Source organism: Argopecten irradians, chromosome 14 (assembly GCF_041381155.1).
Source record: "Argopecten irradians isolate NY chromosome 14, Ai_NY, whole genome shotgun sequence".
NCBI lineage: Eukaryota > Metazoa > Mollusca > Bivalvia > Pectinida > Pectinidae > Argopecten > Argopecten irradians.
Window position 1 is genome coordinate 24,216,027 of NC_091147.1, and position 17,379 is coordinate 24,233,405.

At 33.4% G+C, this 17,379-nt stretch overlaps 2 protein-coding genes across 3 annotated transcripts in view; one reads left to right on the top strand and one right to left on the bottom strand.

Moving 5' to 3' along the window:
- Positions 1-3,861: 3,861 nt before the first annotated feature.
- LOC138307693 (ER membrane protein complex subunit 5-like) lies at positions 3,862-10,002 on the top strand. Of its 2 annotated transcripts, XR_011206035.1 has the most exons (5): positions 3,862-4,015; positions 6,063-6,115; positions 6,465-6,568; positions 7,180-8,010; positions 8,634-10,002. XR_011206035.1 is itself a non-coding variant. In XM_069248529.1 (4 exons), the coding sequence occupies exons 1-4, from the start codon at positions 3,943-3,945 to the stop codon at positions 7,274-7,276; spliced, it is 327 nt and encodes a 108-aa protein (XP_069104630.1). In that variant the 5' UTR covers positions 3,862-3,942; the 3' UTR covers positions 7,277-8,382. The 2 variants fall into 2 exon arrangements, 1 of the variants encoding a protein (XP_069104630.1); XM_069248529.1 differs by lacking the exon at positions 8,634-10,002 and having other exon boundaries at positions 7,180-8,382.
- Positions 10,003-14,142: 4,140 nt separating this feature from the next.
- Positions 14,143-17,379, bottom strand: part of LOC138307694 (unconventional myosin-XVI-like) — a 134,205-nt gene continuing 130,968 nt past the window's right edge. Inside the window, exon 42 of the mRNA XM_069248530.1 lies at positions 14,143-17,286. Coding sequence (XP_069104631.1) covers positions 17,098-17,286 — 189 coding nt within the window. The 3' untranslated portion in view covers positions 14,143-17,097. The remainder of the gene's footprint in view (positions 17,287-17,379) is intronic.

Below are 17,379 nucleotides of genomic sequence, written 5' to 3' on the forward strand. Positions count from 1 at the left end.
AAATTACAATCATGAATATTTTGTATTGATATTAATTTTTTTGCAAATTTTCAGCAAAACAAACATGTTTCAAATTAAATTAATACACATATTGATTAATATATTTGATCTGCATTCATTATTGAATTTAAAAAAAATGAAAAAAAAAAATTATATCATAGCAAAGGTACATGGTTTGTCATTTTAATCAAGGGAGATAAATCCGTTTTGAAGGATTTTCCACAAAGTGGAAAAGTTAAAATTAATTCACTTTCCATGCATTATTCAACCAAAATTTAGCCTGGTACATTTCCTGGTCAACATCAATTATAATTTCAACACAGATTTATTAGATGATGTTTCAAGTAATTGTCGAGTATATATACATGAACTTTGACATCTGCCATGGCACAACATGTAATCTTCAATTTATCAATGTTTCACAATCAAAGTCTACTCTAAGCCTTCTGTTTCAAATGGTGGAATGAAATCACGATCCCAATAACTTCCCAATAATAGTACAAAACACGCGTTCTTTGTAGTCAAAAGTAGTAAAACAAGCCACGTGATTATACCTCATTCATGCCATTGGCTGAAATAAATACGGAATTGTATTATGGGTAACTAGTGATCACATGAGTGTGTGTTTACTTCCAAATAGAGTGATTTCTCTGACCTGGTATTTATACATAATTAGGCCTTTTGAAGAAGGTCTTATTTTCTCTGTGTTATATGTATATGTTCTGAACCCTATCTGAATCAGGTAATAATACATATAAATATAAATTTAGAATTCTACGAATTTAGCCGGGAGTAGCCGATCTTCGCTGATTTTAGATTAAACGGTTAGACCTATTGAATTGGTCAATTCGTATTATATCATTTATTTACAAAACGTGAAAATGGCAGTTTTACAACTCATTTTAGTTCATTATTTATAGTAAAACAGTGCATATGTGCAAGTCAAAATGATATGCATGCAATATTAATAACATTTTGGAGTCTAAATATTTTCAAATAAATCAATTTCTCCGAAGAAATGGCAAGCAAACTATCACCATATTTGGAAGTAAACACACAATCACGTGATCACTAGTTACCCATAATACAATTGTATATTCCGGCCAATGGCATGAATGAGGTATAAGCACGTGACTTTTTTACTACGTTTTTACTACAAAAAATAGATGCAGATATATCCCGAGTTTGGAGCTAAAACCGCGTCCCGCGGGAGGATTTTTAGCCCAAAGGTTGAATCTGGCCATTAAGACCGTAACAAAAAATCGTTGTGCCTTTATTTAAGTGTATCGAGGGATGTAAATATTTATGTATATATTGTGTATCTGTACTGTGACCTTTTTGGCTTTTAAATTACGTAACTGGTATTTTTCGTGATTCGCAAAAAAATGAAATCTTGAAAAAATCATTGTAATATAGTATAGTACGGTATGTACCACATGGACTTGGTACGAATGCTAATCCACAAAGCTCACACACAGCTTTTAAACGAATTTTCAACCCACGGTTATATATATTAATAAATGATTATGGCCAAGAGGATGGAAATTCGTTGTACAAATCAGAGTCCTTTTGCACTCTAACTTCCTCAGCTCGGACTAACAGCTACAATGTGTACGCACACGCAGGCTACAGCTGCATGGCCGGGATGTGCAGGATCACAATTTTTAATTTTGAAATCAAATAAATAAAAACTTTTCTGAATTAACAAAATCAACGTCGAACTCTGCTGTATGGTGCCTTGCTGCATATACACAGTGCCCTATGAAAGGGTGGCCTTTGAATTCCACTTTCAAGACCAAATGTCGACATCTTTTAGTTTAGATGTCGACATCAATAACTCAGACAAGTTGGTGTCACACCCGAGCAAAAACACGATTAATCGCCGATCGCGCGAGTTACCGACTTTCTACATAATTATCTTGGAATCATTATGTGGGCAGGTTCATGTGGTAAGTCGACATATTCTTCTGTTTATGTCGACATCTTCCGATATGATGTCGACTTAATGCCTTAATTATGTCGCCATCATTAAGTCGTAAGTCGGCAACTCCATGGCAGAAATATGCCACCATAGTGATACTTAAAATTCCAGTTTTGGATATTTATTATAATTGTGAAATATACAATGTTATATTATATGGGTATGAACAGAGAATGTTAGCTGTAGAACACGGAATTGTGTAAATATATTCACTTTTCGATTTTAAATGATTTTTCTTGTCTACTGGGTCTTAAAATTAGTTTTGCCCGGTCGCCATTACAACACTGCTACTGGTATACGGAATTCATTACAGCCTACTTGTGGGTTATAAACATCTGAATTTGATGATTTTTCGAGCGCCGAAGGCGCGAGATTTTGGTGTTTTGGGGATCCGGGGGTCTCCCCCATGAAAAAAAAACTGTATGAAAAAAAACTGTACCATTTATAATGGCAGAGATGAGTTTTACGATGCCTTTTGTTAATTTGCTCGCGCCGAAGGCTTCTTGATGTTTTGGAGGGTCTGGGGGTCTCCCCCGGGAAAAAAATTGTACCATTTATAATGGTAGGGATGAGTTTTACGATGCCTTTTGTTTAATTTGCTCGCGCCGAAGGCTTTTTGATGTTTGGGGGGTCGATTTTACGGCTTTTGTTTTTTGATGTTTGGGGGGTCCGGGGGTCTCCCCCGGGAAAAAAATTGTACCATTTATAATGGTAGAGATGAGTTTTACGATGCCTTTTGTTTAATTTGCTCGCGCCGAAGGCGCGAGATTTTGATGTTTTGGGGGGTCCGGGTGTCTCCCCCGGGAAAAAAAAATTTACGATTTAGAATGGCTAAGATGAGTTTTACGATGCATTTTCCAGAATTTGCGAGCGACGAAGGCGCGATATTTTGTTGTTTGGAAGGTCATAGGTTCTCCTCCGGGAAAAAATTACGATTTAGAATGGCAGAGATGAGTTTTAGGGTGCATTTTGTTGAATTTGCGAGTGCCGAAGACACGATATTTTGGTGTTTGGGGGTCCTGGGTTCTCCCCCGGGAAAAAATTTACGATTTAGAATCACTGAGATGAGTTTGACGATGCAATTTGTTGAATTTAGAGCGCCGTAGGCGCGAGATTTTGATTTTTGTGGGGTCCGGGTGTCTCCCCCGGGGATAAAAATACGATTTAGAATGGCTAAGATGAGTTTTACGATGCATTTTGTTGAATTTGCGAGCGCCGAAGACACGGTATTTTGGTGTTTGGAGGTCCTGGGTTCTCCCCCGGGAAAAAAGTTACGATTTAGAATGGCTGAGATGAGTTTGACGATGCAATTTGTTGAATTGGCGAGCGCCGTAGGCGCGAGATTTTGAATTTTGTTGTGTCCGGGGGTTCTCGGAAACAAACAAAGTGTGATTGATTGAATCCTTTGAGTGTGACTTGCCTTTCCTAATGTATAACCCCGTAGTACATTCATTTGGTTATGTGTGGTTGAAGCGGGAGAAAAACAGTTCCCTCTCCCAAATTGTCTCAGTTTTATGAGCTGAAACGGTGTATACCAAATTTGTTTAAAATCCATCAAAAGAAGAGATCAGGAAAATTAAGAAAAGTTGTAAATACATGAAATACATCAGGAATAATACTGTCTCCATAACTCGATAACAGTGCATAACTGTTACACGTACAGCAATAAGTATAGTTTATGCTGCAGCTACATGGACATGTGCATATTGATCATGAGATGTCAGCTAAAATCGGGTGCAGGCAGTACAGCGTATGTTACACATAAGGTATCAAAATATCAGCCATGTAAATTGTTAAATTGTTAAGTTAAAGATTTAATTGTCACCGCCATCTTTGTTATGAGTTTGATTCTGCAACTAATAGTTATTTTTGAAAAATTTATTCCGGAATATTTTCCGGATTCTCTAGTTCTCTTGTTTACTTATTAGTTTTCAAGATTAACTTCCGGTACTTGTAACAAGATGGATTTTCACAAAACGTGTGTGATAATCGGGCTACTTGCGATGGTACATGCTGCTTATTCAGCGGCACAACGTAAGTATCAGTTCATTTGATAATCCTACCAATTCTGTAGATCGATGTCGTTCACATTTTAAAGTAAATCTTCTGTTTGGATGATCGATGTCATCCACGATCGGCGATCAGAAATTTATTTTGAAACCTAAGTTATCCCCCTTACACCCTAATCCAAGCAATGAATTTGTGTCGTATACCTAGACCGAATGATTCTGTCTCTTAAAATGAACCTTTTTATTATTTTGTATCTCTGATTTGTTCATTTTAGAATCAATAAACAAAAATCATTTTAGAGACAGAATCATTCGGTCTATCGTATACCTTGAAAATGATACCAAATCAGAAACATATACTGATATATTACTACCATGAGAGTCGACTGGTCAGCCGTTTTTTTATCGGACATTATTTTGTTAGACACGACTTAATGTTCCAAAAGTGTCTCGTCGTGCTGTACCTCTAACATTGTTGGAGTAATAATATATATGTTTCTGACCAAATTAACAATTTTACTGTCTATTTTTGGAATTTATAACATTTGTTAATCACACTATGATTAATGTTATATGAACTAGGGCTACCTGTTTCCAATGAATTGAAACAAAGTTTGCCTCTCAAAATGCAAATATTTACTTTTAATTTAAAAAACATCTTACATGTACATCTTTATCCATTTTCATTTCAACAAATCCTGCATTTGCGTAACAAAATTATCCCTCAAATACAGGACTTATATGAATCATGCACGGCATGGCAAGAGCGAAGCTCTACTTGTTTATTTTATTTTCTATTTCATGTAGAAGACATAATTTAGAAATAAAAGGACGTACTTTAAACTATAGAAGTATATGATATAATAATTGTCTAGCATAAACTCAAAGAAATGAACTCAAAGATTCAGACTTCTCTGCGTCTATGCAAGGCCTGGAGTGCCGCATATGTGAATCATAAGATTTTGCGCCATTTGTTGACGTGATGTGATGTCATGATTCCTTGTGCTCATCTTCGCTTGGTGGATATTTTAACTGTTTTTAATTTTCAAAGTGTTATTATTATTCAAAAAAATAATAAAAATGTTTAATTACTCCTTTTATGCATTTGCATTAGTTTAACATATGTTTACTGGGAAGAGCAACACCGGAACAATAACGCACAAACCGGAATAATTTATTGAACTGAATCCAGTTTTAACACCGTCTCTGGTTCAGATATAGAATATATATATCTATTTGAATATATAACAAAAATGACAATTTTCTTTTCAACCATGATATGACGTACTGTGTGCGAAATACAGGACAAAATATAATACAATAAAACATCAGTTTTGCTTCTACGTATTGGCCAAACACTCTTATTGTTCCATGGGCAAATTGCATGTTTGAATTCTTGACCGCGAATTGAACACCGAGCAAATATTTAGCACATACGCTCCCCCAGACAACAGTTTTCTATGTTAAAGAAGCGTTTCCACGAGCGTAAATAGCGTAGCCCCGTTTGTACTATATATTAGCCCCGGTGTAATATATCAATCAGAAAATTCTTGACATTTTTTCAAAGGAACATACCTAATATAGAAATTAATGACCCCAGGCTACATCCTTTGACCTTTTCTCCCCTTAAATGATGGAAATTATTCGCATAATGATATTTGTCAGGGAAAATGTTAAGCAGGATTGCAGTGTACATTTAAAATTTTTATCCTCTTTAATATCAAATATGTAATTACATTTACCAAGATTATGCTCTTTTTGAAATTCACTACATTTCATTGTGTATTAATATTTTCAGTGTCAAATTTAAAGAATCACATAAATATTACTTAGCAAGTTTACTACAGTTTTTTGTATCAAAAGCTGTTATAAGTGTTTGTTTCATTTCAAGCACTGCATGTTTGTATATAAATTCCAGTTACATTGTCTGTTGTCAGACTATATAGCTATAACAAGTCTTATATATAATTAGGACTAACGGGCCTTCAGACTTTTGGGCTAAAGCTATATATATAGGGATATCTTTAAGTGGTAAATGGATAGTTAACATCTTGATTTCTTTGTTTTTCCAGACAGATCATATTTAAGATTAACAGAACAAGAATTCACCAAACTTCCTATTGATGTAAGTACATGCTGTATGAGAAATTTAGAATGTTGCTGTCTTACAAAATAAGTTGTTTATTTAAAATTGCACTGTAGATGTTAATACAAATGTTAATACAATGATTTTTGTCAATACAGTAGTTGTAATTATAAGGCTACAATGATGTTGATAAAAAATCATATCAATCAATCAACAAAAACTTGTTTCTATAAAAAAAATAATGATAATTCAGAATTAGTTTTATAAAATTGTTTTTGAAATGACATATGTTAAACTCAACTTTAAGTCAGTCATCATCATTCACATGTAATCTAATTATAATCTATCTACATTTGTATAAGTGGTTAAGAAAATCTTCTATTTACAGATAATAATCCAGTGCTTTGTTGGGCTGTTTCTTACATGCTATGGTGTTGTACACATATCAGGAAATTTCAGAGAAATACGAGCAAGCTCTGAACAAGACAATAAGTAAGTAGCAGTATTTACAATCAGGAAATACAAACAAGCAACGCAAGCAAAATTTAAATAAATGTATAGTGTAACCCCAACCCCTCCCCAAGTTGCTACAGTTTAATTTTCTTTCACAAATTAAACCTGGCATGTCCTAACATGACTCTGACTATTAAAAGGACTTTGAAAACTTCACAAAATTAAAGCCCTTAATTTTTGTAATATGAAAAATTTGTATACCACAATTTTCAGAGATAAGTATAAGTTATTACATGCCCGATTTCCAGACAGAACAGTTACAGCTTATTCACTGCCGTGTGTGGTTTCTTGATTAATTTTGCATATTGATTTATGATTTGCTTTGTGAAAGGTCCTAGTTTGGTCCTATTATTTAAGTCACCATCAATAAGTCTCATCTGATGGTGAATGTGATGTTATACTTTGAGATGATTTTGTGACGTCACTGAAAGGTACAACGTAATTGACAGTAAAGCGTAATTTACCCACATCGTTTTGGTATCTTAAAACCTCTTATTTTCATTGTGGTGAAGCAAATTTATGTCTCTAAGATCTACATTAGGACCTCAGGGAAATTTCTGATAATACAAATACTGCATGTCTTTTTGCAGAACATGGGATATGGTGAGCAACAGACAGTCGTTTTACTGTTTTAACCATCGCGGAAAGGCCATATTTCCTCGTAGAGATGCAAACTCTTGTGGCTAGAAGTGTAACACAGACATTAACCAGTGTGTGTCGTCAGAGGAGAGAGGAAGAACGTCTGATTGAAGAGAAAATGGTGGACTGTGTATCGTTCTTGTAAAGTTTCCTTAATGAGACGGTGTGTATGTTTAGACTGTGAGTTTCAGGTTGGTCCTGATGAGTAGCAAGTGTTTTCTGTGAAGGTTGCAGTTGTTGGTGCTGATTACCCAGGATTTTAAAATCTTCTCACAAGTAACACATGATAACTTTGTGTAAAAATACTGTATTATTTATGCAAGCATTCCTGAAACAGTGCTTTAAGTCCTTATGGTGTTGAAATGGACTTTGTTATTAGTTTTCCATTCAAGTCACCGTTAATGGAGTAATCACTACTCCTGTGTTCAATCTACTGGGAACTGAAAATCCACTACCAGGTAGTTATATATCAGCAATAAACCCTCCCCTCCCCCAACATATTTTAGATTTATTTCAGTACATTTATAAGTATGTGCACAGGCATTTCAAAGTTTAATGGGGCCTATTCGTGACACAGAGTTATCTGCCCTTGGGAATCTGTATTGATCGGAACATTATTACTTTGTGTCAGATGCAAGACAGATAACTGTGAAATGAAAAATAATATTAAAATACTGGTAGTGGTAATTTACAAGATGGTGTATATATACAGTAAAGTAAAGAGAGAAAAATGTGTGTTGTAATTTTTTATGTTGTACATGTATTTGAATGAACCACTACAGGTTGAAGTGTGTTAATTATATAAGCAGAATGTATGAATACCTATATTGTAAAATGTATGATCACTTTTCAGTATGATTTCCGTATTACTGTTAACCACTTTATTTTGGTGTATACAATATTTTGTGTTTTAATTTACCTTGTCAATTTCAACATGTTAGCATATATATATTCACGATCAATATTTTTTACACATGATCTGACATTCATATACAGTCCAACCTGGTTACGTACTGTAATCCAACTTTTATTCCTGTGCGATTTACTTTCGCGTATTTCACGATCGACTAAAATTCGTGTAAGTTAATCGCCGCGAATTATTATGGTAACATTTGTATGGCTGAATAGTTTAAAAATACTTTGTTAAGTTGCATTTATTTCATAAGTAAACTATTTATAAGTATGTGCACAGGCATTTCAAAGTTTAATGGGGTCTATTCGTGACACAGAGTTATCTGCCCTTGGGAATCTGTATTGATCGGGAACATTATTACTTTGTGTCAGATGCAAGACAGATAACTGTGAAATGAAAAATAATATTAAAATACTGGTAATTTATACAAGATGGTGTATATATACAGTAAAGTAAAGAGAGAAAATGTGTGTTGTAATTGAACCACTACAGGTTGAAGTGTGTTAAGCAGAATGTATGTATACCTATATTGTAAAATGTATGATCACTTTTCAGTATGATTTCCGTATTACTGTAAACCACTTTATTTTGGTGTATACAATATTTTGTGTTTTAATTTACCTTGTCAATTTCAACATGTTAGCATATATATATTCACGATCAATATTTTTTACACATGATCTCTGACATATTCATATACAGTCCAACCTGGTTACGTACTGTAATCCAACTTTTATTCGCGTGCAATTTACTTTCGCGGATTTCACGATTGACTAAAATTCGTGTAAGTTAATCTCCGCGAATTATTATCGTAACATTTGTATGGCTGAATAGTTTAAAAATACTTTGTTAATTTGATCATATTTGATCAGAAGTAATATAAACTATCTATGTTCTAAAACTAAAATGATGGTCTGATCCACAAAAGTTAATCTCCGCGAACTTGTTTTGAAGTTGAATTCGCGAAATTGAGCAGCTGGGAATAAAAGTCGGTTGACAGTATAACAAATTCCTGGGGACCCTTGAAATTATATTATATTATGTAAGTTTCATACTAAGTGAGTTAGCATTTGTACAACAAATACAAAGAATGAAACAATATGAGACTTAAGTCAGGGATATACTATTGTTTTATTGAAAATTGGTCACCACTTGTGTAGATAATCCACTATATAGGCATAGTTTGAGTATATGTGTCAACAAACAGCAGTGATCAATTATCACAACTTTAATACATGGTTTTGTCAAATAGCATTATGTGGGTTTAACATAAGACAAAATGTACTCAGTGTTACTGTTACTCAAATATTGTCTTGTATTACACAGATTTTTGTAATATTAAGTGATTTGTGCTAAACAGGTAATAAAAACAGATATAGAATTTGCTAAACAGGTAATAAAAACAGATATAGAATGCAGTTTGCAGGGAATTTTAATTCCATTCAATAAAACAGGATTTTGTATTATCCAAGTTCATATTAAATGGGTTGGACTATATATACATATTTACAATTATTTGCGAGCTATTTGAATATATTTGCGTTCAAGCTCTCTCACAAAACTTAGGTAGTGTACATTAATTGGTCTACACTTCTATTGTTAGAAAAGTAGAAGTCAGTCATGTGGAATATGAAAGGTATGAATGTGATATCTTAGCTCTCTGTTTTGTATTAATTTCAGAATTAACTTAATATTGTACCGTACCCTTATTGAAATTGTTCTACAGCAATGGATCCAAGTTTTGTAAACTGAGAAATAAAAGCTACAAAATATGAAGGAAATCCCTGTTGTCTTGTTTAAAGTAATTAGCAGTAGGTCAAAACTTGGCCCAAGATACTGTGACCTTGACACCAGACTTAAGACATTATGACAGATAGATGTGTAGGCCTAGATATCTATCTGTCATAATGTCTTAAGTCTGGTGTCAGGGCCACAGTATCTTGATCAGCTGGCTAGTCAAACCTTTGAAGAGTTCAACTTTACTGGAGGTTACAAAATAATGGTCCCTGGAGTGGATTAATGAATTTAATGTGGAGTCAAATTAAGATCAAGAAGGAAAACTGAACTACCGATGTGATGTCATCTGTCAGTCCAATTTCAATATTTCCATAATGTTTGAACAACTTTTCAATAACCTTATTCCTTCTTTGCATATTACAGAGTTAGCTCCCTTGCGGGTAGGTATCGATTGTTACGTCATTATTTTGTGAGTGCAAATCACATCGTTTTCCCCGAAACGTATGACGTTACGCTTGTAAACACATGATGTCACAATCAATACCTACCCGCAAATGCAGTTAACTCTGTAATATGCGAATTCGGAATGACTTATACCCTCGATATCCAGAGGGACCCTTGATATCGAAGATGTATAGATAAAGGCCTTTGTTAAAGTATATACTGGTAAATAAATGATCTCAGTAGCTTGCTATGATCTTTGGGCTCTTAATTCATAAGGCATCCATGACCTTGACTTATAGCGTATTTGAAATATGAAATATATATATGTATAGGACAACCCCCATGTAGTATAATTTTTGCTTATAGCACATGATATCGAAACTTAAAATCAGTTTACTTTAATGAAGACATTTTAAAGGGACAATTCAGTCTAAGAGTACATTAAAATTTGCACATATTTCGGAAACAAAACATTTCTAATAGAAAATAGATTAGTTGGCCATGGTTTTACTGTGATATGCCAAAAAAGCCCACTGTAGTGAAATGAATGTGAAATGTTCAAGCTCACTTACTGTCCGCCATAACACATAGTGGTCGGATGTCTTGTACATGTATACTGCCAAACCCTGGCCCTTGTCAGTGTAGTAAAGAAATTAAAATGGTTGTCTAGAACTACATATATCTCTCTTACAGTAGTGTGTTTACCTTATTAGATGTATGTTCTTGTCTTAAATAATTTCATCAACTCCTCGGTGGTTATGTATTGCATTTGTTTAATGTGCTTGACTAAATTTGGCTCGGGTTTGGGTACAGCATACATGTTGTCAGTATTTCTTACTGGTATATGTTTCATAAGGAATGTAGAACAATACAATTATGTCATATTTTGCTTCGTGGTTATGTAACAGAATTGCCCCTTTGACTCCATTTTGGTTGCAGATTTAACCACATACATATATTCTCTTAGTGCATCATGTGACAAAATACTGGATACCGATTGGCTACACACATGGGTACTATTTGCAATAGTGCCAATGCAAGGAAGCGGCACTTTTGAAGTGGCGCGAAATTGAACGTTTTGGGCCTGGGCACTATTCCATCCCTTGGCAATACTATGAGGCAATAGTGCCCTCTCAATTAGGCCATAATAGATAAATAATACTGCATTGTTGTGAAATATGTAGAATGTCTGAGACACTTTTGAAACATTATGTCGTCCACATATATCTCACCCATGTAATCGGTTGAAGTAATGATATCTATTTGACAGATGTCACCGGGATCTCTCTTGTTTTTGTTGTAAAAAATATACCGTATCAAACTCTTTGATGATGACTACTAAGAGAAACAGAACATCAAAAATAACACAAGGCACACAATCTAATGGATTTTGTTTATTTACGAAAATGCATCATGGGCATTCTTGCACAGAGAAAACATCATCTCTCATTTATATCAACAGCTATACAGGTACTATACTAATAGAGATCTAACATGCCAGTAGATTTAGGGACCTAGATACCAGTACTTGTACAATAGTTGTACTGTAATTGCTTGGTACTTGTACAGTAGTTGTACTGTAATTGCTTGGTACTTGCACAATAGTTGTACTGTAATTGCTTGGTACTTGTACAATAGTACGTTGTACTGAAATTGTTTGGTACTTGTACAATAGTTGACATTATTGCTTTGACTTGGTACTTGTACAATAGTTGACATTATTGCTTGGTACTTACATAGTTGTACTGTAATTGCTTGGTACTTGTACAATAGTTGTATAGTGATTGCTTGGTACTTGTACAATAGTTGACATTATTGCTTGGTACTTACATAGTTGTACTGTAATTGCTTGGTACTTGTAGAGAAGTTGTATTGTAATTGCTTGGTACTTGTGCAATAGTTGTATTGTAATCGCTTGGTACTTGTACAATAATTGTATTGTAATCGCTTGGTACTTGTACAGTAATGGCTTAGTACTTGTACAATATTGTATAGCAATCGCTTGATACTTGTACAATAATTGTATTGTAATCGTTTGGTACTTGTACAATAGTTGTATTGTAATCGCTTGGTTACTTGGTATTAGTACAACTATTGTAAAAGTACGAAAAATAATAGCAATTGCTTGATACTTGTAGAGAAGTTGTACTGTAATTGTTTCGTACTTGTACAATAGTTGTATTGTAATATGCTTGGTACTTGTACAGGTATGGCTTGGTACTTGATATAGAGATGAATATCAGTAATTGTACAGTTCTAGCTTACTTGTACATCATAGTTGCATGAACACTTGTTAATCATTGGTTTATTGAGTAGTTGAAAAGTGATGGGAAACACAACTAAGTTACAATACATAACATAGGCTGATTTATTGAAATCAGAGTGCTTATTTGTAATGCTTATCTGTTTATTCAAAGATGTGTATAAACAAATATATATAAGTAGATATAACCATATCTTTGGTTGCAATGATTTAAGGATTTGGGAATGGACTCCAAATGACATCACAAATATATACCTATAGTGTGCTTCTCAGCCACATGGACTCAACATAAGCCAACCAGCTGTTCATGTATACATAATGTACATAATTTATAATAAATACTTGTATGTATGTATAATGTCGGTGGAATGCCAATGTCCTATGCCCATAAATTTGTTCAAAATCCTCCTGAAAACATGTATATATTTGAAAAATCACCATAAAGACTACTTTACATGTGACAAGCATTTCTCTCCCTACATTTAAATTAATCATATAATATGCCACTTGTACCAAAAATGATATCAATTCCTTAACAATTTCTTGTGATGTTAATGCTAGCACGTCTGTGAAGCTATTCTGAAAAACAATTTCGTAGTAAAGCCTAGCCTGTGCATGCTAGTGTATGGTTTATGAGGTCCCAGTACTCACAGGGATAAATCTGTACCAAGCCAATCAGTAAGTGATTGTAGATACAATTAAAGTACCTTGTAACCTAGAGAGAATCAGATGTAAAGCTGATGTAGTACCTTATATCATTGGAGAATATAAAACTCTGAATTTCCTCGTTTTTGGGTAGTTTCTACCAAGAACTTGAGTAAATAATGTCTGTACTGGCTATTCTAATTCAGATCTTATCAGAATCACATGTGATAAAAGCATTTGTTGTATGTATAGTTAAATCAATTTTAGGACTTTCATTGACACGTTAATAAATTTAAGCTATAATCAATTTTACGACATGTTATTATAAATTGATATAATTCAGAAATCTTAATTACCTTAATTAACAAGCAACATTTTGTGGTTGTGAGTATTTAAATAATGGTTGGAAACAAAATATACTCCTAAAGAAGAATAAATAAGAGAAACAAACATTGCATGCTTGTGGTGACAACTTTAAAAAGCTCAGATAATATACAACAACATGTAAATAATAAGGAAATCCTTAATTAATGACAATAAAAATATCGGGTAATACTACAATAAGCTGCACAATACTATACACGTGGTACACCGCCGTACCTTGTAAATATTAGGATTACCGCTGTCACTCGTTGCTTTTACAAGGGCGTTGTATTTCATTACAAGAGAAATATATATATTGCACATGTCCTCTCTCACATAGATTGTCTCAGTTTTAACAGAAGTTCACAAAACGGTTAAAAATTATTAGAAACGTTGATTTGACCATTTGTTGACAACAAACAGAGATATTTTACAGATTATTATAATATATGACGTATCATTTCAAAACTTATATATAAAATATTGAAATCCTTGATTCATTAATATATTAGAGTAATTGTCTGGATTATTGACGGAGTAAATGCCATATCAGATATAATTATACAGGTCAAATCTGTCAGATGAATTATATTATTTTATGACCTTTCTGATAAAGTCTATGATAAGAGTTACTTCCCTTTGTTTCATTCCTTCAATACAAAATAGCATCTTAGAATTAGTAGACTTTGGAGGCCAAAAATGATCCAATTTGATTAAAATACAGATCCCCATTATATATACTCTACGTTATAACGTACGTAGTGTATAATGGGGATCTGTATTTTAATCAGATTGAAAATGATCCTATCTTCTGTTGTTTTTATTCCAGTTTCTTTTAACTGGGACAAAACTCAAAGAATGTAATTGTCTCACCATTCCGATCTACCAGAATCCCTTTGACATATTTACACAAAACATTTGAGTGTCAAATACTTAAACATAAATACAACTGTATAACCAAGATGGATTCACCAGACAAAATTTTATATCATAAAGTAAGAATATTCAGAATAAGGAGATTTCAGTATGAGCATTTTGATTGATCTTAGAAATGCAGAGATAAGACAAAATCATCATTCTCAGAAAAGTCTTGATAAACGCCACATACACAAAACGATCTTTTAGAAAGCCAATCTTTGATACAAAAACTTTATAAAAGCCACGCATATATTAGCTAGTTAGTTAGCACCCAGCAACATACATTCATAAAACAAATAATGATGACAATGATGATGGCTGACTGCAGTTACAATACAGGATGAAATGTACATCATGATGTATGCATGATTCACGGAACTTGTGATATTGTGTATGAAATATGAAGTTTGTCTTCGCAATTCAGAGTTATCTCCCCTTTTCAAAAGACACTGATTGTTACATTTTCATTCCTGGATTATTTCACTCATGAGAAAATTAATGATGTAATAATCATTACCTGTTCACAAGGGCAGATAACTCTGACTGAAAAAAAAGTTGTTTTGAATTAGCCTCTATAGAAAGCGAAGTAATCCTTCTTTTTGGGTCTATCTCAGATCTGCTCCATTAAGAAAAACCACAACAAATGCTAATGTAAAATTGCTGCAATTATTTAACATTTGTTTTTTTATAAATAAACTATCCATAGAACAAATATGTCATCCTAAATGTTGAGTATTAGAATAGAAAAGTAGAATTGTAGAAGAGATGTCTTATAAAAATGCAAGTTCATGGTTCCTAAAACCACTTTATAAATAGTTATAAAAATTCATGATCTTCATAAATTAACTTCATACAAACTTTTGTTTTGATTTTTTGTGAAACCTTCGTATGGTTCAAGTTCACATCATTTATATATTGTGCAACAATAGGTCGTTACGTAAGAAAAGAATACTAAAGCGAAAATATCACAAATTTAAAAAAAAAAGCATTGCGTCCATAACATTAATACATATAATAAAATCAATTAGTCGACATTCTCATTTATATAACAACAATTAGTGGTTCTCTTTTATTACATGGCATATTCTTCAGAGTATTTACAATTGTAATTGTATATTCCGTATTTGCAAATTACAGAGTTATCTGCCCTTGGGGGTAGGTATTGATTGTGATGTCATGTGTTTGCGAGGGTAACGTCATACTTTTCGGATAAAACGACATGAATTGCGCTCACAAAATAATGACGTAACAATCGATACCTACCCACAAGGGAGCTAACTGTATAATATGCAAAGATGGAATACTCACAATAGAATACTGTAATATAATCTGTGTATGTAAAGTACACATATATTTCTTTAAAAACAAGAAGTTGGAACAGCATTATGATTCTATACCTATAAATTTAGATATTGCAGAAAGTAGCAAAAGTACCGTAGCTGGATTTGGTAGTATTAAACTTAAGTTGGTAGCAAAATATCAGAATTTGGATATATCTAATTTACAGAATTGAGTAAAGCATATATACGCTGTAGGATCTATTCCATTTAATAACAAAATGCATTAGGTTTTGTCATAAAATTCATTTGTTAGTTGAAAAATTGCAGTTTTTCAGGTGAATTTAGGTACAAATATCACATCATACTGACTTTTACTTTAACAGATCTACTGCCTGATATTTGGAACTTGTACACATATATAATCCAATATAATTTCATGGACAAGTAATTAAGCCTTGCTTACATTTTACAAAAATAAATCTGATATATAGACTAATTAATTTATAGCCACTGTTGCTGGTAGTTTAGGTGATCAAGTCTCCATCTAAATACTGTAGCATGTCAACAGAACAATTCTGTATTGTTCACAAGGATGTCATTCCTTAAGTCAAATATCAAACTTTACTATGGATACCATACAAGTTTTATAGACAAATCATTAGTTGATTCTGGGAGATTCCCATACTGATAAATAAGAGAAAAATATCGATCAGACCAACTGGTTACACAGAAAGAGGAAGAAAAAAAGATATACAGGTATGTACAAAAAATATACATGGTTTTCATATTTGATCTTATCTGTCTATACATCTGTTAAGCTGAGAACAATCTGATACGACCAATTACTCTCTTATATTCCATAGAAGCAAAACTGTGAATATCAGATGTATGGTTAGCTTAATGCATGACTTCATACATCAATGCAGTCTAAGCAAAACTGGTTGACATGATATAATGTAATGTAAGCTTATTTGCCTGGATATCAAACTGACAATGCATTACCAAGTGATTCTGTTCTCAGAAACCTATATTTGGCTTAATAAATTTTTGGGTCAGCCACAGCCCAATAGCTCCTGTCGCACACGCCTGGCCGTAACATTCATGATGTCCCAGTGTCTCATACTAATGTCAGACTGTTTTAAACAATGGGATTGTTTGATACTGCTTCTTACCTAAAAATCTGACTCAGTAACTCTGCACACCTAAGTATGCTAACAATACTTGAAACACACGACTTGTCACAGTAACAGTGGCTGATGATTGGCTCCAATATTATTACATATATGAATAATTATTATAACATTGCTCATTGTTCTTGTTGGATGCCTTCATTTTCCTCCTCCCGCTCATCGCCCCAGTTTCGAGGCGCACCACCTCGTTTGTTCATGATTTCTCGCTTCCACGCTGGTACCGATGCATCTTCTTCCTCCATCATACGTTCTTCTGCTATTTGTTGTCTTTTTTCTTCTTTCCTTTTTTGTTCGTCCTCTCTTTGCTGCAAATACAAAAGAAAACAAATCAATATTCTGTTCCATACCTGGTTACTTTAATTCCCCAATAATCTAGCTGGTTCAGTGTAACATCGTCA